General features: G+C 40.3%; 2 protein-coding genes across 2 annotated transcripts in view; both read right to left on the bottom strand.

Annotated features, from left to right (window-relative positions):
* Window positions 1-26,649, bottom strand: part of LOC125931353 (nuclear RNA export factor 2-like) — a 328,062-nt gene that overhangs the window by 153,908 nt on the left and 147,505 nt on the right. The gene's annotated exons all lie outside the window — the stretch shown is intronic.
* Window positions 10,563-25,686, bottom strand: GPRASP3 (G protein-coupled receptor associated sorting protein family member 3). Its single transcript, XM_049644109.1, has 3 exons — window positions 25,390-25,686; window positions 16,848-16,948; window positions 10,563-15,631 (listed from the first exon to the last, which is right to left on the bottom strand). The coding sequence occupies exon 3, from the start codon at window positions 15,335-15,337 to the stop codon at window positions 13,685-13,687; it is 1,653 nt and encodes a 550-aa protein (XP_049500066.1). The 5' UTR covers window positions 15,338-15,631; window positions 16,848-16,948; window positions 25,390-25,686; the 3' UTR covers window positions 10,563-13,684.

Below are 26,649 nucleotides of genomic sequence, written 5' to 3'. Positions count from 1 at the left end.
CTTTTTCCTTCACTCATTTGTTTTGTTTCTTAAATTTGACACATAAGTGAAATCATATGGTATCTGTCTTTGTCTGATTGACTTATTTCATTTAGCATTACATATATACCACATCTTCTTTACCCATTCATCTACCCATGGACTGATTCCATAATGTGGCTATTGTAAATAATGCTGCTATAAACACAGAGGTGCATGTATGCCTACAAATTAGCGCTTTTATTATCTTGGTGGTAGATACCCAGTAATATGATTACTGGATCATATGTCCATTCTATTTTTAACTTTCTGAGGAATCACTATAATCTCTATACTATTTTTTACAGTGGCTGCCTCAGTTTGCATTCCTGCCAACAGTGCAGGAGGGTTCCTTTTCTCCACGTCTTTGTCAACACTTGTTGTTTCTTGTGTTTTTGATTTTAGTCATTCCGACAGATGTGAGGTGAGATCTCACTGTAGTTTTGATTTGCATTTCCCTGATGATGGGTGATGTTGAGCATCTTTTTATGTGTCTGTTGGTTATCTGGATGTCTTCTCTTGATAAATGTTCATGTCTTCTGCTCATTTTTAAATTGGAATACTTTGGGGGTATTAAGTTGTGTAAGTTCCTTTTATATTTTGGATACTAACCCTTTATTAGTTATGTCATTTGCAAATATTGTTTCCCTTCAGGAGGTAGCCGTTTTGTTTTGTTGATTGTTTCCTTCACTGTACAGAAGATTTTTATTTTGCTATAGTCCCAACAGTCAATTTTGCTTTTGTTTTCCTTGCCTCAAAAGACATATACAGAGAGATTTGTTATGGCCCATGTCAGAGAAATTATTTTCTGTTGTTCTCTTGTAGAATGTTTATGGTTTCAGGTGTCACATTTAGGTGTGTAATCCATTGAGTTTATTTTTGTGTATAGTGTAAGAAAGTGGACCAGTTTTATTCTTTTCCATGTACCTAATCAGTTTTCCCAGCGTCATTTATTGTAGAGACTGAGTTTTTATCATTGGATAGTCTTTTCTGCTTTGTCAAAGATTAGTTGACCAAATAATTGTGGGTTTATTTCTGGGTTTTCTATTCTGTTCTATTAATCTATGTGTTTATTTTTGTGCCAGTACCATACTGTTTTGATTACTACAGCTTTGTAATATAACTTGAAATCTGGAATTGTGAAATCTGGAATTCCAGCTTTGCTTTTCATTTTCAAAATTGCTTTGGCTATTCAGGGTCTTTTGTGGTTCCATGTAAATTTTGGGATTGTTTGTTGTAGTTCTGTGAAAAATGATATTGGTATTTTGATAGGGAATGCATTAAATGTGTAGATTGCTTTGAGTAGTACAGACATTTTGATAGTATTTGGTCTTCCAATCCATGATCATGGAATGTCTTCTCATTTCTTTGTGGTATCTTCAATTTCTTTCATCAATGTTTTAGTTTTCAGAGTACAGGTCTTTTCATGTCTTTTTAGGTTTATTCTTAGGTATCTTATTATTTTGGTGTAATTATAAATGAGATTGTTTTCTTAATTTCTCTTTCTGCTGCTTCATTATTAATGTATGGAGATGCAAAAGATTTCTGCACACTGATTTTATCCTATGACTGCACTGAATTCATCCATCAGTTCTGGTAGTTTTTTTTTTGCTGGAGTCTTTAGGGTTTTCTATATAGTATCATGTCACCTGCAAATGGTGAAGGTTTTACTTCTTCCTTACCAATTTGGGTATCTTTATTTATTTATTTAGTTAGTTAGTTAGTTTATTTTATTATTAGTTTATTATTTATTATTTATTATTAGTTATTTTATTATATTAGTTTATTTATTTATTTATTTATTTAGTTGTTGTTGTTGTTTTCTAATTGCTGTGGCTAGGACTTCCAATAGTATGCTGAATAAAAGTAGTGAAGATGGACATCTTTGTCTTGTTCCTGACCTTAGGAGGAAAGCTCTCAGTTTTTCCCCATTGAGGATGTCGTTCACCATGGGTTTTTCATATATGGTTTTTATTATGTTGAGGTATGTTCCCTTTAAACCTACTTTGTGGAGGGCTCTTACCATGAATGGTCGTTTACTTTGTCAAATGCTTTTTCTGTCTATTGACATGATCATATGGTTTTTATTTTTATTTTTTATTTATTTTTAGGGAGAGAGAGTGGGAGAAAGGGATAGAGGGAACAAGAGAGAGAATCTCAAATAGGGCCACAGTCAGCGTGGGGCTCAATCCCATGACCCTGGGATCATGACCTGAGCCAAAATTAAGAGTTGGATGCTTTACCGACTGAGCCACCCAGGCACCCCTCATATGGGTTTTATCCTTTCTTTTATTGATGTGATGTATCATGCTGATTAATTTGCAAATATTTAACCAAACTTGCATCCCAGGAATAAATCCCACTCAATCTTGGTGAATGATTTTTAAAATGTATTGTTGGATTCTGTTTGCCAGTATTTTGTTGAGGATTTTTGCATCTATGTTCATCAGAGATATTGGACTACAGTTCCCTTTTATTGTCGTATCTTTATCTGGTTTTGATACCAGGGTGATACTGGCCCCATAGAATGAATTTACAAAATTCCCTTCTATTTTAGGGAATTGTTTGAGATGAATAGGTATTAACTCTTCATTAAATGTTTGGTAGAATTCACCTGTGAAGCCCTCTAGTCTTGGACTTCTGTTTGCTGGGAAATTTTTGTAGTACTAACTCAATCTCCGTGCTGGTAATTGGTCTGTTCAAATGTTCTATTTCTTCCTGCTTTGGTTTTTGTAGGTTATGTGTTTCTAGGAATTTATCCATTTTTTTACATTGTCTAATTTGCTGGCATATGGTTCTTCATAATATTCTCTTACAATTGTTTATAATTTCTGTGGTGTTGGTTGTTGTTTCTACTCTTTCATTTGTGATTTTGTTTATCCGAGTCCTCTCTCTTCTCTCTCTCTCTCTCTCTCTCTCTGATGAGTCTGGCTATAGGTTTATCAATTTTGTTGATCTTTTCAAAGAACCAGCTCCTGGTTTCATTGATCTGTTCTTTTATTTTTGTAGTTTCTATATCATTTATTTCTGCTAATGATTGTTTGGCTTTCTTTAGCGATATACTTGGATTCTTTTTCTTTATCTTTTGTGTGTCTATTAGTATTTTGATTTCTGGTTACCATTTGTTTTATACATAACATCTTGTGCAAATAGTAGTCAGACCATTAAGCTGATGGTCACTTAATCTGAACTCATTCTTTATTCCTCTCCCCTCCATGTCTCAGATGTTTGGAATATTTTACATCCTTTTATCTTATGAATCTCATGCATGATTTTTACAGAAATACTTTTACTGATTTTGTGTTGTTTTAATTTTCACACTCTCAATTATGGTATTTCCTTTCCATTCAATGTCTACTGTACCACATTCAAAGAGTCCCCTTTAAGGGGCACCTGGGTAGCTCACTCAGTTAAACATCAGACTTGAGCTCAGATCATGATCTTGTGGTTTCTGGGTTCAAGGCCTGTGTCAGGCTCTGTTCTGACAGCTCAGAGCCTGGAGCTAACTTCAGAGTCTGTCTCTCCCTCTCTCTCTGCCCCTCCCTTGCTCTCTTTCAAAAATAAATAAATATTAAAAAAATAAAAAAAAGAGTCCCCTTTAATATTTCTTAACAGTGGTAGTTTGCTCATCATGAACTCCTTTGGTTTTTGTTTGTTTGAGAAACTCTATCTCTCTTTCTATTTGAATGACAGCCTTGCTAGATACAGTATTCTTGGCTGCAGATTTCCCTTTCAGTACTTTGAATATATCATGCTACTCCTTTTTGGCCTGCAAAGTTTTTGCTGAAAAATCAGCTGATAGGTTTATGGAGCTTTTCTTTGTATGTAACTGTCATATTTTCTCTTGCAACTTTTAAAATTCTTTATCACTATTTTTTTTGCCATTTTAATTACTATGTGTCTTGGTATGGACCTCCTTAGGTTGGATTTGTTGGGAAATCTCTACCTGAATCTGAATCTCTGTTTCCTTCCCCAGATTTGGAAATTGTCAGCTATTATTTCTTCAAATACATATTCTGCCCCCCTTTCTTTTTCTTCTCCTTCTGGGATCCTTATGATGAGAATGTTATTATTCTTGATGGAGTCACTAAGTTCTCTGAGCCTGTTCTCATTATGCATTATATGTCTCTCATTTGTTTAGCTTGATTGGTTTCCATTACTCTATCCTCCAGGTCACTGTTATATTCCTCTTGTCCTGTGTGTTACTACTTATTCCATATATTTTATTTTTAATTTTACTTATTGAGTTCTTCATCTCTGATATGTTATTTCTTATCTCTGATGTCATTCACCTTTTTCTGAAGTCCAGTATCTTTATAATCATTACTTTAAATTCTCTATCAGGCATACCACTTATTTCTGGTTCACTTAGATCTCTTCCTGTGATTTTGTTGTGTTCTTTCATTTGGGACATATTTCTCTGTCTCACTTTATCTACCTCTCTGTTTCCCTGTGTTAGGAAAGTCAGCTATGTCTTCTACTCTAGAAAGTAGTGGCTTTATGAAGAAGAGGTCCTGTAGGGCCTTGCAGTGCAGTGTCCCTTATTCACCATAACCTGGCACTTCAGGGGAGTCTCCTGTGTGTGTTGTGTCCTGATATTGCATCTGAGTCACTTTTCCTTTCAGTCCAGACTTCTGTACTGACTCCCTGCCTATTATGGGCTGTGCTTGCTCTCTGTGTTGTTAGTGAGACCCAGGCAGGCCAGCTCTGAGGGGTTTTGACCACAGGAGGGCTGGAGAGCAGGACAGAGGTTTTAACAAAATTTTCACTGAGCTGCTAGATCTAGGCTTAATCCTTTGAGCACTGCTACAGTCAGGGGCATGGTGCACGTTTGTTAGTGGGTGTGGTGGCAGACATGGGTGTGCAGTGCCTGAGCAAAGCATACACAGCATTAGCAAAATTTGTGCTGAGTCACTAGTCCTAGCCAGGATCCCCCAAATCATGATGGTTGCTGACACCTTGGCATGCAGAGGCAGGTGTTGTGCAGGGCACCTAGTGTTAAAAAGACTTGCGCTGAGCCCAAGGCCAAGGCCAGCAGGCTTGGAGTGGGTGAGTGCTCAGGCACACCGTTAGCAGGTTGGGTAACAAGTGTCTGTGCCTCCTGCAGGTGGCTCTGTGTTTATGCTGGGGAGCTGGGGAGGAAAATGGTGACTGCCAGCACCATTGTTCCAGGTAAAGTCCCCCAGCATGCTCTGAAACACTTATAAACAGATCACCCTCCAGTTTGCCCCAGTCGTTGTGCTATAGATTCTATGTTACCTCTTTTGGGCTGTGGTCTCTTTAAGGGTGGGGACCCAGGTATCACTGGCTTTCCAGGCTAGCTCAGTGCTGAGTCAGCTGACTTTTAAAGCTCCAAGCTCCAAATCCTGTTGGTTATAGAAACTCACAGAATTCATACCCTGTGGTTTTCAAAACCAGACATCTTGGGGACTTGTTTTTCCCCTGTGGGCTTCCTGGGGATTTCAGCTCTCCATGCCCCAGAGTTCCTTCCCTCCAGCATGCAGCTCCTGGCCAGTTTCTGCCCTTCCTAAACCCTTTGATGTGGCTTCTTTTCTACATTTAGTTGTGGAGTTGTGGAGTCTTCAGATTGCTCTGCAGTTTATTTACTGGGATATGAGTGATATCTAGTTGTAAGCATCGGATGATGTGAGCTTACGGTCCTCTTACCCCACCATCTTCTGGACACCTTCATATTTTGTTGTTCAGTAGCATCTAATTTGTAGCCCATTCTTTGCACAATAAATGAATTTCCCCATTTTTGTGACTCACTAGCCAGTAGATATCTACTGAGCATCCACCAGTGACAAAAGAGCAGTGAAAGATAACGTGATAAATGTAATACAAAATGTTTCAGGGTCATAAAAAATAATGATGTATCAGTTAGGCCTCCACTTATAGCTACATAACCTTGGGCAAACAACTTTGTTTCTAAAATAGTTTCCTTTAGGGAATATAGATGAAAATGGTAAAATGAGATGCCATACATACAGTGCTTAGCATAGTACCTGGCATGTGGAAGATAATCAAGAAATCTGCTCTGCCCTCAACCTTGTTTTTTGTGCTCTCATTGCTACATCTCCTGGTATTTGGGGAATATAAAATATGTCTCCCAGATTGAGTTCTATTGTGAAAAAGATAATTACCAGAATTGTCATTCTCCTAGGTTGTTTGAATATCTATGTTAATGATGCAGCATAGGCAGTATCAGCTAAGGTTTAAACCAGCCAGTACCTGGACCACAGAAAAACTCTATGTATATATAGGGAGAATTCATTGAGTGTTAAGAGCACAGTCATTGAAATAAAACTATATGGGAGTTCTGGCTGTCACTAATTAGCAATAACCTCTGAAAGTTTCCTTAACTTTGTTCAGCCTTAGTTTCTCCATCTATCAAATAAAGATAATAAATAGATCAGAGATTTTGTAGTCAGGAAGGGAAATAAGCACACATTTACATTATATATAAACTTCAGCACCATTTTTGTGTTGTAGAATGATTAGGGTGATATAACTGGGGCAGGGATGAAAAAATCACCCATTTCCATGTAAAAGGTGTGTGTATATTCCTGTTTCCTGTTTTTGTACCCTCTTGGTCAGCAGCAGATAAGCAAGAGAATTGAATGTTGGTTCTATCATTCAAGTTACAGAAAGATAGAATCCTACAAAAGAACAAAGCAAAATAATGATTTTACTAAACAAAACACCATGATGAAAGGCAGGAAACCTGGGTCCCAGGGCTATATTCACCACAATTTCACTTTATGATATTGAGTAAGTCACTCCACCACTCCTTACTTCCATCAGAAACACTAATACTACCAGCTAGCCCTGAAGGTCATCAAGAAAAAGCATAATGAAGGGACACTTGCTCTGCTTTATTCTAAAATAATTACAAGGTTAGAATAATTAAGATTTATGCAAGTATATATAATTTAATAAAATAGAATAGAAAGCCCGGAAAAAGACCAAATTATATATAAGTTCTTATTATGATGAACGTGGCATTTCTTTTACAGTCTTGAGATATTTTATTTATTTTTTTACATTTATCATGGCATGAATTCATAGGGAATGGGTTCCAGCAGTTCAGGCTCCTTTCCATTGGTGCTCACAAAGTGTGCTTTTCTAGGTGGGGCAGGCTGGCACTTCAGTTGAACTCAAATACCTTTCTCTTTGGCTTCCTCCTTTTTCTGATCATTTTCCTTCATATGGTTCAGGAAGTTATTTCAGCTCTTTGAGTGCTTAATAGGCACCCTATGCACATTAATTCTCTGGTCAAGAATCTTGCTTTTAACTTCTTTGTTTATGACAATGCCAATAGCATGCTGGATAACACTGTAGACTCCTCCAGTTTTGCCTGGGTGACATTTGTGGGGCATTCCATTTTGAATAGTGCCCATTTCTTTAATGTCCACAATATCGTATCACAGATTCACATGTATGTGGCCAAAGGAACAACTTCATGTTTTCTTTAAGTTTATTTCTTTTATTTATTTTGAGAGAGAGAGAGGCGAAGTAAGAGGGACAGGGAGAATCCCAAGCAGGCTCCGTGTTGTCAGCACATAGCCCCACACGGGGCTCAATCCCACAAACCATGAGATCATGACCTGAGCCAAAACCAAGAGTCAGTCACTTAACCAACTGATCCACCCAGGTGCCCTGACAACTCCATGTTTTCTAAAAGGCCTAGAGAACAGGAGCATCTGGGTGGCTCAGTCAGTTAAGAGCCCAACTTGGGCTCAGGTCCATGACTCAAGGTCCATGAGTTCGAGCCCCCTGTTGGCCTCTGTGCTGATAGCTCAGAGCCTGGAATCTGCTTTGGATTCTGTCCTCTCTTTGCCCCTCCACTCACTCACTCTCTCTCTCTCTCTCTCTCTCTCTCTCTCCTTTCTCACAAAAACAAATAAATATTAACAAAAAATAAAATAAAATTAAATAAAAGGCCTAGAGAACTCACAGTGGGTATCTCTCCTCTTTCCATTTGTGTTGGTCATTTGGCATATGGCTGGAAGATGGCAGTTCCAAAAGTGGCATTTTAAAATCATTGGGTAAAGAAAATAATTTTTAATTGTTTTATTAAATATTCAAAAGAAAGTAGTTAGATTTAATTCCTTGCAGCATATTATATAGGATATGTCAAATGATAAAAGTATTATTTAAAACAATATATTAATTAAGATTCCAATATTTAATTTAAGGGGCACCTGGATGGCTCAGTTGGTTGAGCATTGGACTTAGGCTCAGGTCATGATCTCTTGGTTCATGAGTTTTAGCCCTGCATCGGGCTCCCTGCTATCAGTGCAGAGCCCACTTCGGATCCTCTGTCCCCTTCTCTCTCTGCTCTTCCTCCACTCATTCTCTCTCTCTCTCAAAAATAAATGTATTTTTTAAAAAGATGCCAATATTTAATTTAAAAAAAGCACACAAAACCTCTATTGTACCTATACATACAAAACATTTGTATTGTTTGTATGGAAGAAGTTCACAATTGTAGTTTGAGTTGGTTTGTTTATTAATACATGAAACTTGCCTGATCAGTAATGTGATGTGTGAATGATTACTGAAGAAGGGAGCCACTCAAATTCAATGCATTGTTCCTATCACAGTTTGAAATATATCAAAGACCATACATTTCACTCAAGAGATATTTGCATTTCTTGGTGGCAAAGGCTGTCCAAGAAACTAATGTTTAGTTCTCAACTTACATTTTAAAGATGAAGAAGTGAAAAAAAAAGATGAAGAAGTGTTTTTTCAATATCTACGGCCTTGCACCTCATTCATCCATTCAGTAAAGGAACATTCAGTTGACTAAGTGCTCAGTTTTTTTACACTGTAGAATTTTAGATAGTAAATGAGGGTGTTATGGCAAGTATTAATAGTATTAATCAATAATGCCCCTTGATGCTGAAATCATATTATTGCCTTAATCAAAGAACGTAAAGAATGTCAGTTTCAGGGGAAAGAAGAGATGTCTTCATTAGTTACTTTTTATCACAATCACAGAATAATCACAAATGTCTAGGGAGGTACAACTTAACAAAAAGTCATAAGGCATTACCGATCAGTTGTTTCTGTGGCTGGTAAAATGAAGATAACACATAATGATTTTATTATCTTTTGCTTCTGACAAGATTTGATATGGTCACTTTTGTAGAAAGTCTGACGTCTGAATATGGAATGATTCTTTGCATTGCCTAGTATATTCAACAACCATCTACGAACTTCCACTTCCCTTGACCAACTCCCTCAGAGAACAAAGAAGCTTTTCTCTTCCCAATATATACTTATAGCGTTTGTGTCGATCAGGTTTCTTGAGTTCTGGCTGTTTTGTGAATGTATATATTCCTGTTAGCCTCCCAACACCTTGGAAGATTTTTTTTTATAGTAGTTTTTATAGAAAGGATAAGCTGATTCTAAAGTTTATATGTAAAAGCAAAAATAAAAATAACCAAAATAACTGAAAAATAACAAAGTTTAAGGATTCACACTGCCTGATTTCAAGACATTATAAAGCTACAGTAATCAAGACAGTGTGGCACTGCAATCAAGATATACAAGTAGATCAATGAAACAGAATAAAGAGTCCAGAAACAGATCCATATATTGAAGGACAACTGATTTTTTGACAAAGAGGCAAAGACAACTCAAAAGAGAAAGAAGTCTTTTAGGCAAGTGATGCTGCAACAATTAGGTATCACTATGCCAAAATAAAGAACTTTATCCTATAACTTGGACCATACACAAAATCTCAAAATGGATCAGACCTAAATGTGAAAACTAAACTGTGAAGCTTTTAGAATATAGGATAAAATCTTTGTGATCCTGGTTAGGCAATGATTTCTCCTATATAACAGCAAAATACAACTGGTAAAAAAATGTTCTTTATCAAAATTTAAAACTTCTATTCCTCAAAAGACACTCAAAAAATTTATTTATTTTGAGAGAGAAAGCACAAGTGGGGAAGGGGCAGAGAGACAGAGAGAGAGAGAGAATCCCAAGCAGGTTCTGCACCATCAGCGCAGAGTCTGATGCGGGGCTCAAACTCATGAACCAGGAGATCATGACCTGAGCTGAAGTAGGACACTTTAATAGACTGAGACCCCAAGGGTTAATATCAAAAGACATTTTTAACAGTGAAAAAACAATCCATAGGCTGGGAAAAACTATTTGTTAAACATATATCTGTTAATAGACTTGTATTCAGTATATATAAAAACAACTCTTACAAATCAACACCAATAAAAATGAACCACCCAGTTAAAAAAAAGCAAAAGATTTACATAAACTTCACCTAATACATATAGATGACAAATATACATATGAAAAGATGTTCCACACCACTGTCAATAGAGAAATGTAAATTAGAACTACAAATAAGAAAGAAAACACAGGCAGGAAAGTCTTGGGTCTTTCTCCTTATTTTTGCAAGGAAAGCAAAAATAAACTAATGGGACTATATCAAACAAAAGCTTTTGCACAGCACAGGAGACCATCAACAAAACAAAAAGGCAACCTACTGAATGGGAAAAGACGTTTGCAAATGATATAACCAATAAGGGGTTAATATCCCAAATATATAAAGAACTCATACAATTCAATATTTAAAAAACCCAAAACACAATCCAGTTAAAAAATAGAGGACCTGAATAGACATTTCTCCAAAGAAGACATACAGATGGCCAACATGAAAAGTTGCCCAACAATACTGATCACTGGGGAAATGCAAATCAAAACCACAGTATCAGCTCACACTGGTCAGAATGGCTAGTATCAAAAAGGAGTAATAACATGTTGAGGATATGGATAAAAGGAAACCCTCTTGCACTGTTAATGGGAATGCAAAATAGTACAGTCACTATAGAAAACAGTATGGAGGTTTCTCAAAAAATTGAAAATAGAACTATCATACAATCCAGCAATTCCACTTCTGGGTATTTATATGAGGAAAATGACAACACTAATTCAAAAAGATATATGCACATCTATGTTCATTGCAGCATTCTTTAAAATAACCATGATATGAAAGTAATCTAAGCGTCCATCAATAGATGAATAAAAATGTGATATATATATATATATAACAATGAAATATTACTCAGTCATACAAAAGAATGAAATCTTTCCAATCATGACACCATGCATAGATGGACCTAGAGAGTATTTTGTTAAGTGAAATAAGTCAGAGAAAGTCAAGTACTGTACGATTTCACTTATATGTGGAACGTAAAAAACAAATGAACAAACAAAACAGAAACAGACAAATAGATACAGAGAATAATCTGGTAGTTGCCAGAGGAGAGGGGGATAGAAAGAGAGTGGGGAAAACAGGGGAAGGGTATTAAAAGGTACAAACTTCCAGTTATAAAATAAGACACAAGGATATAAAGCACAGCATAGAGAATATAGCTAATAATATGTAACAACTTATATGGTGACAGATGATAGCTGGATTTACTATGGTGATCACTTTGTAACATATATAAATGTTGAATCACTATATCATATACCTAAAACTAGTATAATATTGTATGCCAACTATGCTTAAATTAAGAAAAAAAAAACTACAATGAGGGGCACCTGAGTGGCTCACTTGGTTAAGCATCTGATTCTTGATTTCGGCTCAAGTCATGATCTCACAGTTTCGTGAGTTTGAGCCCCATGTCAGGCTCTGTGCTGACACTGTGGAGCCTGGTTGTGATTCTCTCGCTCAGTCTGCCCCTCCCCTGCTTGCACTGTTTCTCTCACAATAAATAAATTTAAAAAAAAAAATAAAGAAAACTACAATGAGATACAGGTAAAATTAAAAAGACCAACCATACCAAGTGTTAAAAACTAGGTGGGAGGAATCAGAACCCTCACACACTGCTGCAGGAGTGTAAAATAAAACAGAACAACCACTTTGGAAAATGTAAAAGTTAAATGTATATACCTACTATATGATCTAGCCACTCCACTCCTAGGTATTTATTTACCCAAGAGAAAAGCAAAACACATGTTCATAAAAACAGTGTGTACAAATGCTCACAGCAGCTTTACTTGTAATAGCCCAAATCTGGAAACCACTTAAATCTCTATCAACAGGTAAATGGATAAATGGTGATATAGCCATATAGTAGACTCGTGGCAATAAAAATCAATGAACTACTGATACACATAGTAACATGCATGGGTCTCAAGTCATTATGCTGAAAGAAGCCACACACCCCTGCTCCCCCCTAAAAAAAAACATGCTGTATGGTTTCATTTATATAAAATTACAGAAAATGAAAACAATTCTATATTGTCAAAAGAAGGATCACTGGTTGCCTGGAGGCAGGGAGATATAGGGAAAGTTGGGAGGGACTAAAGCGGCATAAAGAAACTCTGGAGGGGTGGATGATGGATATGTTCACTATCTTGACTGTGGTGATAGTTTCACATGTGTATATGTATATCAAAATATATTAAATTGTATACTTTAAATATGTATGGATTAATGTAATGGATTATGTACCTCAATAAAGCTATAAATAAAAAGCTTGTGGCAGATCTGCATAATACTAAATTGGAAAGATAATTATAAAGACAATGAGGCAAGCTGCAGAATACTACACTCTTGCTTCTGCAAAAAACATGTGTGCATGTTATTAAAGACGATATACAATGGGGGCACCTGGGTGGCTCAGATGGTTAAGTATCCAACTCTTGATTTCAGCTCAGGTGATGATTTCTTGGTTTTGCGAGTTCAAGCCCCACTTTGGGCTCTTCATGCTGACCATGCAGAGCCTGCTAGGGATTATCCCTCTCTCTCTGCCCCTCCTCTGCTCACACTCTGTCTCTCTCAAAATAAATAAATAAACTTTAGAAAAAAGAGGATATGCGATGAAATATTAGGGCACTATGCACTAAATGTTAACACAGAAGAAACATTAAGTGATTCAAAAATGTTATAGAAGCATATTTATTGATATGGAAAGATGTTCACAATTTACAGTTAGTGAGAGAAAAAGTAACAGCTTTTACAGTATGATCTTGTTTTAGTTTCTTAACTATTTAAAAATCTAAAAGTATATAATCTAATATTTTCACATGCTGAGACATTTTCTTCAGCTTACACCAGTGGTTGTTAAATGCCTACCATAAGTTATCTGATGCAGGTAGAATAAGGGAAAAACGGTAATTTCTCTTACATTAAACAGCCTATAGCAACTCCTCCCTTCTTTACATGTTGAGTGCACATTCAGCAATGAATGTGTATGTGTACAGATATATGTGAGTGCTGTTAGTTATCTTTTTGTGTATATATGCCTTATTTCTGCAAACTAGATTACAAATTCAATGATGTTTTCTTTTTTTGCCATTTGAAGCCACAAACATATTTAAACAAATACTAATGAAGAACTTAGTGTACTTATGAATTGGTTCACTATCTTCAGTAAAATGTTAAAAAGTTCCCCATCTACACAAGACAAAAATCAACAGATGTTTTCAGCATATGATACAATATTCATTTGGTATCTCAAAAATGGTATAGCTCAAAACTAGAGACTGTCACAGGTAATATCATGTTAAATATGTAATTTATAACGTACACACTGTAATAATCAAAACATTATGCAAGGGCCTATAGGGACAGCCTTTTAGAGTCTGAAGATTGTTCAGTGTTCACTTTTATTTCTGGCTCATTTTACATTGTTTCAATAATTCCTTTAACCTCACGGAAAATGGCCATCAGTGTATTATAATTCATGTGATCAACAACTACAATTGAGCCCTTTCTGATATGCTCCTTTATGTTAATAAATATGGCCACAGCACTAACAAGATTGGCTTTTGCCTCCTTCTGGTTAAAGATGAGTTTTAATGCTGCTAATGTCTTTGTATTGATCATGTCTCTGGCTGCAGTTGGATTTTCAGACATATTCAAAAGTACTTTTAAAACAAGATTTCTGGTTTTACGATTTCCCAGGGACAGCAAGTGGAAAAGTTCTGAAAAGTAATTGGCAACAATGTGGTGATGGTCAGAATCAGTAGTCAGTTGTCCTAGTATCTTTAATCCAGATTGTTGTCCAGGTGAATTCAAGGGAAAAGACATGGTTTCCTTACACATATGCTTAACATGTAATTCAAACTTGCGTTGTCTCTCACCCCCAGAAGGAGGATTCAGAGTAATTACAGCCTTTTTTCTGATTTCAGAGGAAGGAAAACTGAGCAAGCTTTCAATAAGCGTCACTACACCCACCTCATTAATAAACTCTTGGGCAAAGGGATGAACCTTAATGATCCCCATTGCAATTTGAGCTATTTTATGAATGAGAGGATCAGTAGTTGACTTAAGTAAGGTAACAAGTCTTTGAAATTCTTCAGAATCCATATAGCATTCCATTTTGCAAGGGCAAGCAAATGGCTTAATCCCCTTCAGTTCCCTAATCCTGATTTGGCGTCTAATCTCCTCTATGGTCTGGATGCAAGGGTCAGAACCGAATGGATACTCAGGGACAGGCTGTGAGCATGAAGTAGTGCTCCTAGAAGGGCATGTTGTTGCCACAGGTAAAGAATGGGTATTTTCCTCGGCTGAGGCCAGGACAATATATGAAGGAGGCTTTGTCTCAAATGGGACTTGGGATCTAAATCCTAACACTGCTGGAGTTACAGCAGGGGCTTTGGGCCAGATAGTTACCTCAGACCAGTCCTTGGGCCTATTTTTTTCATTAATTTCATCCACAGGCTGGGGCCTAACTATCCTGCTCACAGGTCTAGGATTAGGGTCATAACTAGTTTCATCTCCATCCCAAAACCAGTTCCCAATAACATTTTCTTCCTCTTCCTCCTCAGCCCCTGGCCTAGTTTTGCAGCTGGCCCCGGCCACAGATTCCAACTTTTCAGCATAGGACAGAGGATCAATACCAGCTTTACCTTCATCCTTAGCACTAGAATGATTATTGGCCTCTTCCCCACTCCAAAACCAGGAACCAACATTGGTTTCTTCTGCACTCCAAAACCAGGTATCAATACCAGCCTTATGTTTACAGGTGGACCCAGACTCAGAATTAGCCTCAGCCACAGAACAAATCCCAGATACTTTAGTGGCCTCATCTTCAGCTTTGGGACTAAAATATGCCAGGCCTCTTTCCTTTATCTCAGGAACACTCCTGTTCTTAGACCTTGCCTTCATCGCTGCTGTTGCATCAGCTTGAGACCCTGCCTTGGCTACTGCTTTGTCCTGGGTCTTAGCTACAGGTCTGACTATGCCAGTAGTCTCCCTCTTTGCTTCAGCTTGCACACCAGCCCTTTTTTGAGCTTTGCCTTTGTTTCTAGTCTCATTCTTAGCCCTAGTCATGGTTAAAGATCAGTTATATAGATAGCTCTATACAGTCTTGGCCTTGGTTTTCAATGTGTCCCAGGTCAATGTCTTAACACTCTTTCGCTGGATCAGACATAAACTTTGTGGCAAAAGTCAGTCGTCAGCTCAGCAGTCACACAGTCCCCTTTCCAAACACAGAACCTCTGTCAACAATACAGAGAAAAGACAGAGGCACTTAGTCTGAGGGAAGATGATAGTTCCTGAGTGCAGACCTGTTGAAGGTGATGATCTGCCACTACAAGGCCACTACAGCCACCACTGGAGATGGACCTGAGGTGGAAGAAGAAAACAAGCTTTAAGTCTCTTCCAACTGTGCTTCACTATGCAGAGAGCCACACATGATATGAGAGAATAGAAATGGATTGTGAGGTAGAATAGTAGAAAACTCTATTCCCTCATTTTATCCCTTCCACACTCCCACACTAATGCCCAACAATATCCTACCCAAGCACTAACGCACTCTTTTCTCTACATCACATAGGAGCAGGGATGATGGAAAAGTTTGCTGAAAGTGAAAGAGGCTAAGAAACATCCCGGCCCTTGGGTATACTATATGCTACAGGTCTATCCAGGTAGGTCTCACACCAACCTGTACTGATCTGGTACGATTTCCTCCTCCTTCCTTACTTCTAGGATCAAAAAGCCCTACAGCCAATTCACAGGCAGACTTTTGGACAAAAATACAGGAGAGTTGGAATTCTGAGCATTTGGTAGACAGACATTTACTCTGGATTGTAAACCAAGTGTCTGTCTTTCCAAATCTAGAACTTTGGTTATATAACATTTCTGGTCTCTTTGGTCCTCCTCATGGCTTCCTACTCCATTTCCTGGGTATCTATCAATTACCCTGTAGGCACAATACTGGCTTAATTTATCCTCATTTTCTATACCCAAATGTGAGGGTAGAGGTTATCTGTAAAGTTGGAAGACAATGGCTCCAAGATATGTTTTAGGCTTGCCAATAGCCTATTTACATCCCCAATCAATACGCATGCTCATGCTCACACTCACCTTGAATCCAAATGAATAGTTTGCGTCTTTTTTTCTTAATTCAAAGTGAACAACTATCTACATATTTCTACAGGAACCTATAAAGGAACAAACTTAAGAATAGATAAAAAGACAAAAGAGAGAAACCAGAAGAGATTGAGCTAGGCCAACAGCCATCACAAGCATTATAATACAGACTTTTGTTTATTTAAGGCCATGCTAAATGTCTCCCACCTGTCTGCTCCTACCAAATGATTCCACATCAGTTCCCCCCAAGACCTGAAACTTGTATAATTATACTTCCTTCTAATTTTCAATTTGGTTATTTTCCCAGCAGAGACTACACCTCTTTTCCTGAACAAAATATGAGATGCAACAGTAGATAGTGAGCAACTGTATTTTGAAAGCAGTCAGTGAAGATAACAGGACTATTATTTTAATACCATCTTTGCATGCCCCTACCCTTCCACTTTCCCCATGCAAACATATATCCTACCTCACTGCCACCTATTTCAGCCAGCCCACACAGCAGGGGTCCTCAGGAAATTCTATCCTTTCCACCAAAGAACAGTTCTTTAGCTGGAGAAGAGTCACACCCTGCAAAAACAAAGAGGAACATTCAGCAAAACACCAAGAGAATATGTTGACAATCGTAGGAAAATATCAGGTTAATAAGACAGATACCCAGAATTCAGGTCCTGACACTACCTTCTGAAGAATCAGGAAATAAGTAAATAAATGACATAGGCTCTAAAATGACCCTTCAGAAAATACTCCCCTCTATTCTGACCCACCATTCCCACACCTCAACATATTAAGTGGGCTGGGATGTTGAGAAAAATGATCCTGAAGGAGAAAGGTGGATTAATACCACACTATTTTTTTACACCACACTATTTCTTTAGAAGGACCCTTAAAGGTGTTAATTTTAAGGTGATCTACTCCTTACTGTTAAAGGTGATCTACTCCTTACTCTGTCATTTCCTTGCATTTAATTGACTGCAAGATATAAACATGGAAGGCAATAAACCTGCTGTATTAAGAGGTGGGTAAATATTTCATTTTGATGTCTTCATAATCTACCCACTCAACTGTCCTCTTGCTAAATGTGCCAGATCTACCCTGCAAAGATTTTGGCATCAATCAAGCGCCTATGAGAAGGGACAGCACCCAGGGTCCGGGGGCCCGACAGACCCCTTTACAGAATCAAGACCTGGAATAGCAGACGCCACCGGCCCACCACATCCGCCAATTGAGCACAGAGCTCCTAAGCCCCATCCCCGCTCTCGCCCCGGCGGCCTCCCCGGGTGCCTCCCACCCCAGCTCCCGCTCCGCCATTTCTTCCGCAGCAGGCTCCCCCCACAGCTCTCTCCCGGCACAGCACCGTCGAGGGCGGGTCATGGGCGCCTGGAAAGCTGGCTGCGGAATGGCTGGCGCAGTTCGCCTCCACAGGATCCGAGGGAGCCTCTCCCGCCAGCCCCCATGCCCTGGGCCCGGCCCGCACCGGTCACTGCCTCTCCTCGCCAGGGGTCCCGCGGCGCTGCGCACCTCTGTCACGGACAGGGTACGACCGGGTCGCCTCCCCCTTGCCAGGCTGCCAGAGGCTGGGGTCCAGGCAGGCTGTAAGCCGGGCGACAGTGGGGGTCCCCCCACCCCTCCCCACGACAACCCACTTGCCTTCACAGGCTCAAGGTGCAGGTCGTTGTCCTCCCCCTCTTCTCGGAGCTCCTCACTCGGACTCCCACCACCTAGCGTGCTGTCAGAATCGCAAAAAGGCGTCCCGCCCCCCCCGCGCTGCAGCACCAAACTGGGCAGGGGCTGCGCAGGATGCGGCACGAACCGCTCTCAGCAAGGGTGTCGGGAAGGGGGGCGGAGGGATACAGCACGAATGGGCTAGACGCCCCCTCCCTGGCCCACCCTAGTTCCGACCCACGGGGGGCGGGGCCAGGAGGTGCGCCAGCCTAAGGGGCGGGCTCACAGCAGCCCGCCTCTGCAGACCTCCGAGGCGACCACCCCCTCATTGCTGGCACCGCAATAAAAGGGACCTGGGAACGACTGGCAGTGGGGGCTAGGATCCCGAGTTCGGGGTGGTGGTGGTGGCGGTAGTGTGCTGCAGACAGCAGCGGATGGATATCAACCGTCCTTCGGTTTGTAAGAATCCTCAGCCTGTTCAGTGTCTGCCCCCCCCCCCCCCCCCCCACCCAATCCCGCCCGCCCGCCTTCCTGGAGGCTGATGGGCTAGGGGCTGTGAGAACAGCAGGATGAGAGGGGAGAGGCGACTTAAGGCCAGACCACCTGGCCCTCCTGGAGTCAGTCCTTCTTTCATTGTTTCACGGAGCCCGGAGAGGAGGAAGTGGGAGGGGGCTCTCATGGAGGCCTCACCACTGAGCCTTTTCTAAAGAGAGGCAGACCTGCACCTCTAACCTGAGAAAACCAACCACTGCTCTGTGCCCATCCTTTCTGCCACACTGCTCTGTGCCCACCCTTCCTGCCACACTGCTTCCCACCCCCACCCCTCATTCAAACTGGTAATATGCTTTGCCATTTCGCAGTCCCCACAGTTGCCCAAAAAGGAGGGCCTTTCCCTGTCAGGACTTGCACTGGGTCATAGGATCTTTCCTGTCTGTTGCCCCATGGTCAGGTGTCAGGATAGTCCTGGCTCCTTTTCCACTATCCTATCTATCAAGTCTTCGCTTGTAGTCATGTCCAAGCTCTCATGATCTTTGGCAATGTGGATATGTGGCAGGGATTAGAACCAGCTTGGATCTCAGCCACTTGCCATACACACTTGCCTCGTTTATCCATTAGAGCTGTTAACATATTAAGCTTACTTATTTTTATTCCCCGATACTTCCAAATTCTGCATCATATCTGAGTCTGGTTCTGATGCTTGCTTTGTATTCTCAAACTGTGCTTTTTCTTGCCTTTTAGCATGGCTTATAATTTTGTGTTGAAAGCTGGATATTATGCATTAGGTGATAGGAACTGAAGTGAACAGTCCTTTAGTGAGAAGTTTTAAAGTTAAGCTGGTTAGCAGTTGGGCTGTGGGTAGTTTGCTGTAGCTTTAAGTGCTATGGTCTTCAAATTCGTCTAGTGTCTTTATTTTTATCTCCCCTCTAAACTCTGGGCTTCCCTAATTACTCCTTGCAGAGACTCTACATCTTGCAGCTCTTTTAACTATACTCTACTCTTATGACAATGGAGGCTTGTTAGCAATGTGACAATGTGTGGAGGAGAGCAAGTGTTCTATAATCTTATGATTAAATTCCAGTGTTTTGTGGACCTGTGTCCCTAAGCTATGACCTTCACAAGTGTTTCTTAGTGTCTTTGTCTTCCTTATGTGAGAATGGAAGTCTAGAATGGACTCAATAGGTGGAATGCCTTTCCTTCAGCTGGGATAAAGCTCAGGGAAAGGCTTTTCCACTGGAAAGTAGACCTTTATCTTGGAGAAGGTTCTGGGTCTATTTCCCCCTCCTAGAGCCATGTGGTGATCTTTCTGAAATGTTTACTTGTGAGAACCTGCTGGACTTCCTAGAGGTAAAGCCCACTAAATTTCTAAGCCAGCATGTCCCCATGGGGTTTCTTACTCTCAAACTATTCCACACTCATTACCTAGAAATTTGTCAAAATTACTATTTTTATGTTTATGTTTCTAGCAGTTTCTGCTCTAAGTAGAGAGAGAGGCTGTGACTCTCCAGATTTGTCTTTTCTCCAGAATTTGGGGTGATTATTTGCCCTGTGACCTCAGTTCTTTGATGGGTCTAAGATAAATCATTGCTTCTCAGTTTGTTCAGCTTTTTTTTTTCTGTTTAGAAATACAGGAAGAATGACTTCTAAACTCTTTATATGTCCTAACTGAATCTGGAAATATGGCTTATGGATTTTAATGGGGTAGCTAAAGACCAGTGAACACAGTGTTTTTCCTCTTCCTTTCAGCTATATATTAGATCTGGGAATTAAGTTGCCCTTGAAAACCAAGCTGCTCCATAAATATTGGCTCTTTTCCCTCCCAGGTATAGAATATTTGTGTGGCTCCCTGAATCTGGCATCTCAGCCCCCAAATTCATAACTTGGGAGTGCCGATTAGAGTTCATACTTCCAGATTCAAAGTTCCTGGTGGTGAGCTCTGAGCAACTGTGACTTAACTCTGGGAGAAAAAAGTCATCTCTGTTACCACCACCACCAAGAAGCAGATTACTATACTACTAGGTGCTTGCTTAGACTAGAATGGCCAGTTTCTGAGTCCTGGAAGCAGGTTCTAAAAGGAGGCTCTACTGGGGCACCTGGGTGGCTCAGTCGGTTAAGCGTCTGACTTCGGCTCAAGTCATGATCTCACAGTTCATGAGTTCAAGTCCCGTGTCAGGCTGGGTGCTGACAGCTCAGAGCCTGGAGCCTGCTTCAGATTCTGCGTCTCCCTCTCTCTGCCCCTTGCCTGCTTACACACACACTATCTCTCAAAAAGTAAATTAAATTATAATTTTATTTTTTAATAAAAAATTTTAAAAAATTTAAAAAACGGAGTCTCTCCTTTGGAACATGGCCAGACTTCAGAGACAGGCAGTCCAGAACTTGAATAGAGAGTTTTTTACTATTAATTATTTGTGTCACTTTGGAAAAGGTACTTAATGTTTTTATCTGTGTTAATTCATGTCTCAGAAGAGGCTGGTTAAAACTACTTCACAGGATTCTTGTGCACACTAAATTAGGAAGTATCTGATATTCTGAAATACCTGCAGGTTATCAGGTCTTTCTAGTTGCTTTTAAAATTGTGATCTATCCATATTATGAAGTGGGCTGGGGAAAGTAGAAAAGAGTAGATGAGAACTCCATGGTGGCTTTTCGTGGTCATAAATGATAAGAAATTGCCACTGTGCTCTTTGTCTCTGTAACCTCAGTACTTTGTATACTGTGTTGCTTACCATGGCCCTTTACAAAAATAATGTCATTTTTGCATAAGGTATGCCCCCCCTCTCCTTGTAGTCATATAGCACAGGGAGGCTGATCCCTATTCCAGGGGTAAGTCAACTTGCTCCAGGGGTTATCCATCCCCTTGGTACTCTCTGGTTCAGGAAGGGGTGGCGATATAACGGTACTCATTGAGGCATGAGAAGATTGCAAAAGGACTTCTGAGCAAAGTGTCCTCACTCATAAGAAAAGGCCATCAGGAAACAGTCTCCTTAACCCTGGGTTCTCAGGGACCTCTTGGTTCCCTCCCAGCACTTCAGACCAAAGCGAATACTTTTGTCCCTTGTACTGCAAATGGCACAAAGGAACAATTAAGAAGTCCTGTCCTTGTAAAACATTCCACTTGAGGTGTTGACAGCTAGATGACCCTGAAAGGGCAGGAGAGAATGTTACAAGAAAATAACTATGTTGTTCCCTAATGGGTGACTACACAAAGGAACATTTTTAGAATTAGGTAATGCCCAGAAACGTAGATAACGCACACTACAAGGAATTTGCTAAAAAATATAATGCTACGCTTGTTACAATAAAGTGGCCAGTCTAACACAATGCTGTTGTCTGTGTCCATTTATTTATTTTTTCGCTGATGCTGTTCATCCTTTGGGAACCCCTGGACCTGCTGGGGCTGGACCTCGGCACCAATGTGGCCTGAGTGCAGGGAAAGTGGAGAAGGGCTTGGACTAGGGTGAAGCGCCTGAAAGTGAGTGCTTCCTAAAACTGTGCTTCCTTATCTCATTCTAGTGCTGGCCCTGACTTGGAAGAATGTGTTGAGAGATAGAGATAGAAAGTTAGGGCCTTGAAACTCTCCAGAGAACCTGGGAATATTTTAAAGATGAGATCCCATTGAAAGTTGCTCTTTTGAAACTGGGCACACAGTAGATGGTCAGTGAGTGATAACAGTTCAGCTGTACTATAAGAAGATACCTTTCTTTCATTCATGACTGGATTGATGACAAATCTGCTCTAATTTTATCCTCAGGCAGCAACATTTTAAGTCAAGTGATATTTGAATGGGCCCTGATATTCATTACTTGAGATAGCCCATAATATTTATCCAGAAAAGGAGCATAAACAAAAGGGCCATGTGAGTAAAAAAATTGATGGATGATCCTGGCCCCTACAAGTCATACCCAAGGGGTGATCAGAACAGAGATAATCATCCTATACTTAGGGACACACACACACACACACACACACACACACACACACACACACACACCACACTTACCCTGCCTCTTTCCTGAGATTGAAAACATCCACAGGTGTTAACTGGCTAAGTATCTGCTTCAGGTTGCACATGGGACTTAGGCGGTATCCAGTGAGGCCACAGTATGAAGTTCCCCAAATATAAATGTGGTACTCCCCACAGGAATTCTAGGCTGAGGGAGCTCTAATGAGAAAAAATATACAGAAATTATAGAGAACTTTAAAAATTATTTAAATTGCAGGTGCTTGCCACAAAAACACATGCTGATTTTTTCACCCATAATACACTGGAGGTTCTGCCTTCTTCATTTTTAACTTGTTTATATATGATAAATAGGATCAGAGACAGATATTAATCTACCGGTGGCTGCTAAAAATAGAGACGTGTAACATCATTGTTCCAACATCAGTTATTTGACACCAATTACCTGGAGTTAGCACCAGACTCCACAGGTTTAAAGGTGCAGTCCCCAACAATACTGCCCCATTTCAGATCAGATGCCAGTTACGAGTCATGGGAACCACTCATATTTCTGAGTGACCAGTTATAAATTCAGGATTTCCCATGATCTCCTCAGGTTTGATAATTTAGCAGAACAATTCACAGAACTCACTAAAAGTTCTATACCTAGGATTATAGTTTTATTATAAAGAATACACACAGGACAAGGTGTGGAAGGTTCTTAGACACACAGCTTCTATGCCCTCTTCCCATGGATTTAGGCCATATCAACCTCCCTGGATATCAGTGCATTTACCAGTCAGGAAGCCCCACTGATCCCTGAGTTTTCATTGGGGTTTCCGTATGTAGACATGATCCATTAAATCACTGGCCATGTGACTGAACCCAAAATTCAGACCTCCCCTCTTTGAGAGTTCCAGCTGGCCTAAAGTTCCAAATCTAGTCACATGGTTGGTCCTACTTGTGACCAGACCACAATCTGAAGCCAAAAGTCACTTTGTTATTATAACAAAGACACTCCTGTCACTCACTAAATTTCTTAAGTTTTTTGAAGCTCTGTGCCAGAAACCAGGGACAAAGTTTAAATATATTCTTTCTTATGCCACACTATGTTTGAGGTATTCTCGTTTGTCAAATTCTAAAAACACACAGACAATAGAAAACAGAGCTTGAGGGGAAAGACTATAACCTGAATATTGAACCCAATACATGTATTACCAGAATTCTGGAGAGTGGAGGGAAGGGGATAATAACAAAGCAGGCAAGAAGTAAGAGAGGAAGAGGTAGTCCTAGGTCTCAATCTCTGTAATTTTATCTCACATGCCTTCTGCTCAATCCTAGCTTTTAAATGTAAAAAGGTGGGCCTGAGTATTATTATGACATGATTTCAACTCTATACTGAGTACAAAAAAAAAAAGGATATGAGAAGGCTTAGTTAAGAAAACTCATTACTTCCTGGTGACACTTCCTAAACTATCCAGTGGAGGCATGGGGTGGGGGGACATTCAAATAGAAAGAGGTCAAGTATTTACCAAGGGCTGGTACCCAGGATGAGACCAAAGAAACAAGCCTTAAGAAGGGAGCAGAGAACACAGTGCAAGGAAGAAAGCAAAGTGTCTACAGAGGGAATCATGTGAGATCAAGAGTTTCTGTCAGTGATTCCCAGAAAGAACCTCTTCTGAGGCCCAGGACAACAGTGGGAGGGAGGCTCAGATAAAAAAGAAACTTTTGTGTTCCTAGATGGGAAGGAGCTGCTGCCTGGGGCTAAGATCCAAGGATCCTCTTGGGAGAGGAGAAACTTGATGGTTTCCTAATGAGAAATCCCATGTGAAGGGCACAAAGCCTCTAGGTTCCCTCCTCCTGAGTCTGTTCCCTTCCCCATTCCTTAGAGCTTCTCAGATTGGGGTTTATTCTACTCTTGCATCTGTTGGAAGCTGGAACCTTGGAATATAAGGCAGATATATCCCTGCCTCCTTTTCCCCCACCATCCCCCTAAATTTGGTCTGGTCTCAGTCATCCCCAACATTTGGAAGACAGAGTGAATGCCAACTAGGTGAGAGGAAAGGAATGCAGCTCATGGTTCCCATTGTTGAGGAATTTTTTTCCCTCTAACCTTCAAGATTTTTCTAGCTGGAGTAAGAATTAAATTGATGAGACAGATCAAATAAATAAAAATACAATGAAATAAGATTTAAATTCATACATATAGGGAACTCACACAGACAGGAGATTCCAAAGACAGGTAAAATGAGGTAATTTGCCATACCCAACTAAGAAGAAAGGTAGGGATTTGGGACTTCAAAGGGAAGGAAAGCAATTCAAAAAAGAATGAATATTTGGTAACCAAATATGGGAGTACATACACAAACAATAGGACATACAAAGGAATTTTAACAGATAGTTTGCTAAATTCCTCCCTGTCAACCACTCCTAGTTCATATACTGTGGTTATCTATGGAAGTAGTTGTCTTCCTGCAGCAGGTCCTCAACCTAAATTTTCCTCAGGCAATTAGTGGAGAAGGTCAAAGTTTCCTCCTGAGCCTTTTGGGCAATTGTTTTCAGTTCTAAATAATCTGCATGCCGAAATGGCATATTTTGGGGCAGCCTGCCCTAGTTCCCAATACCATTGTCACAATCCAGCACCTCAGGAGTTCAGGAATTGTCACCTCACCGTTTCCTTTCTCTGGTCTCCCCTGAAGCCAACTCCCTCCTTGTGTCCACCTCCCTTACTCGACACACAGTAACAAAGCCACACACAGCTGGGCTGGGCGGGGAGCCTGGGAGTGAAGGAGGGGTGTTCAGAAGGCAGAAGCAGAGACCCAGTAAGGTCCGAGGCACTTCTTGCACCAGGACTTATTCTCAGCCACCACATCCCATGGATGCCATTTCCCAGCCTCGCACCCACCTCCTCCAACAGCAACCGCTGCTTCTCTCCACGTTTGTCTCCTGCAGGATGACTTCCTGCCTCTTGAGCTCCTGGGCAAAAGACTGACCCCGGCTAAGACGCTGGCAATAGGCTGAGGGGTTGTGCCCTCTACCAACAAATGCTGTAATTGCGCTCGCCTGAGAGATCCGTTTTCAGGTTAGTGCAGCACGGAGAGACACCCACCCACTCAGCCCAATATTCTACCACTCCTCCCACGGCCGTCTGTCAGTCGTCAGGTGTATATCCTTCCTGTCCGCTTTCAGTACAACACACCTCTGTGCTTGCGCAAGAGAGAGCATGGTCACGTGACCCACCACCAGCTTCACGTGACCGTGTAGACTGTGTAGTCTGCCGTATCCCTGCATCATGGATGGCAGAATCTTCTGTCTCTGAGGTTGAGATGCTTGCTAGAAGAATCTGACGCTCCAGGTGAAGATAGAGAGCTTAATTAAGGAAGGCTGGATTTAGAGCCGGAGCTTCCAGCGCTAGCGCTAGGCCTGGGCCTTGCTCTTTAGGAGCACAGGGCTGGCGAGGAATACTCGATGAGAAGGAGTTTGAAGAGGAAGTGATTTTTATTAATCTGTGTGATACTCGGGCGACATATTAACACACACACGCACACACACTCACACACGCAGAACCTGTCTTAAAAAATATTGATAAGTAAAACAAACATTCAAATTACCATGTCCACTACCAGGATGATCTCTGTTAACACTTGTGGTTTGTGAAGTTAGGCAAAACTGCCACTTTGTCCTACTTCCATAAACCTTGCATATCAGAATCAAGTGGGGAAAAAACATGTTGCACGGTCAGAAAAATTATACAAAACTTGAGTAAAGACAACATGGGTGCTGGATATTATTCCAGTAGTGCTGGGCTTCATTCTCTATTGAGCAAGTTTTCAACCCTGAGAGGCCAATGTTAACTTGTAGATATTTTGTCTAACGGATATGGAAATGATTTACGTTCAGTAGACAGATAACATCAATGGTTACAACGTAATGCCCTTAGAATACTAACTAGTTTTGTATTTAACCTAGAAATTTTATCCTAACATTTACTATTTTTCTGTGTATTAAACTTAATATTTAACATATATTTTGTTTATATTATTATATTGTGTATGTGATATATACATATCGCCTTTAACCATTTTCATATTCTTAGCAGTTCCTTAATTGTGTTGAAAAAATCACATAAACATTTGTAATTCACAAGTCATATTACTTTTTCAAA

Source organism: Panthera uncia, chromosome X (assembly GCF_023721935.1).
Source record: "Panthera uncia isolate 11264 chromosome X, Puncia_PCG_1.0, whole genome shotgun sequence".
Lineage (NCBI taxonomy): Eukaryota > Metazoa > Chordata > Mammalia > Carnivora > Felidae > Panthera > Panthera uncia.
This window is presented reverse-complemented; position numbering and strand designations above follow the sequence as displayed.

Excerpts from the sequence above, each read along its gene's own strand:
- GPRASP3 (XM_049644109.1), bottom strand. The coding sequence starts at position 15,337 with ATGACTAGGGCTAAGAATGAGACTAGAAACAAAGGCAAAGCTCAAAAA.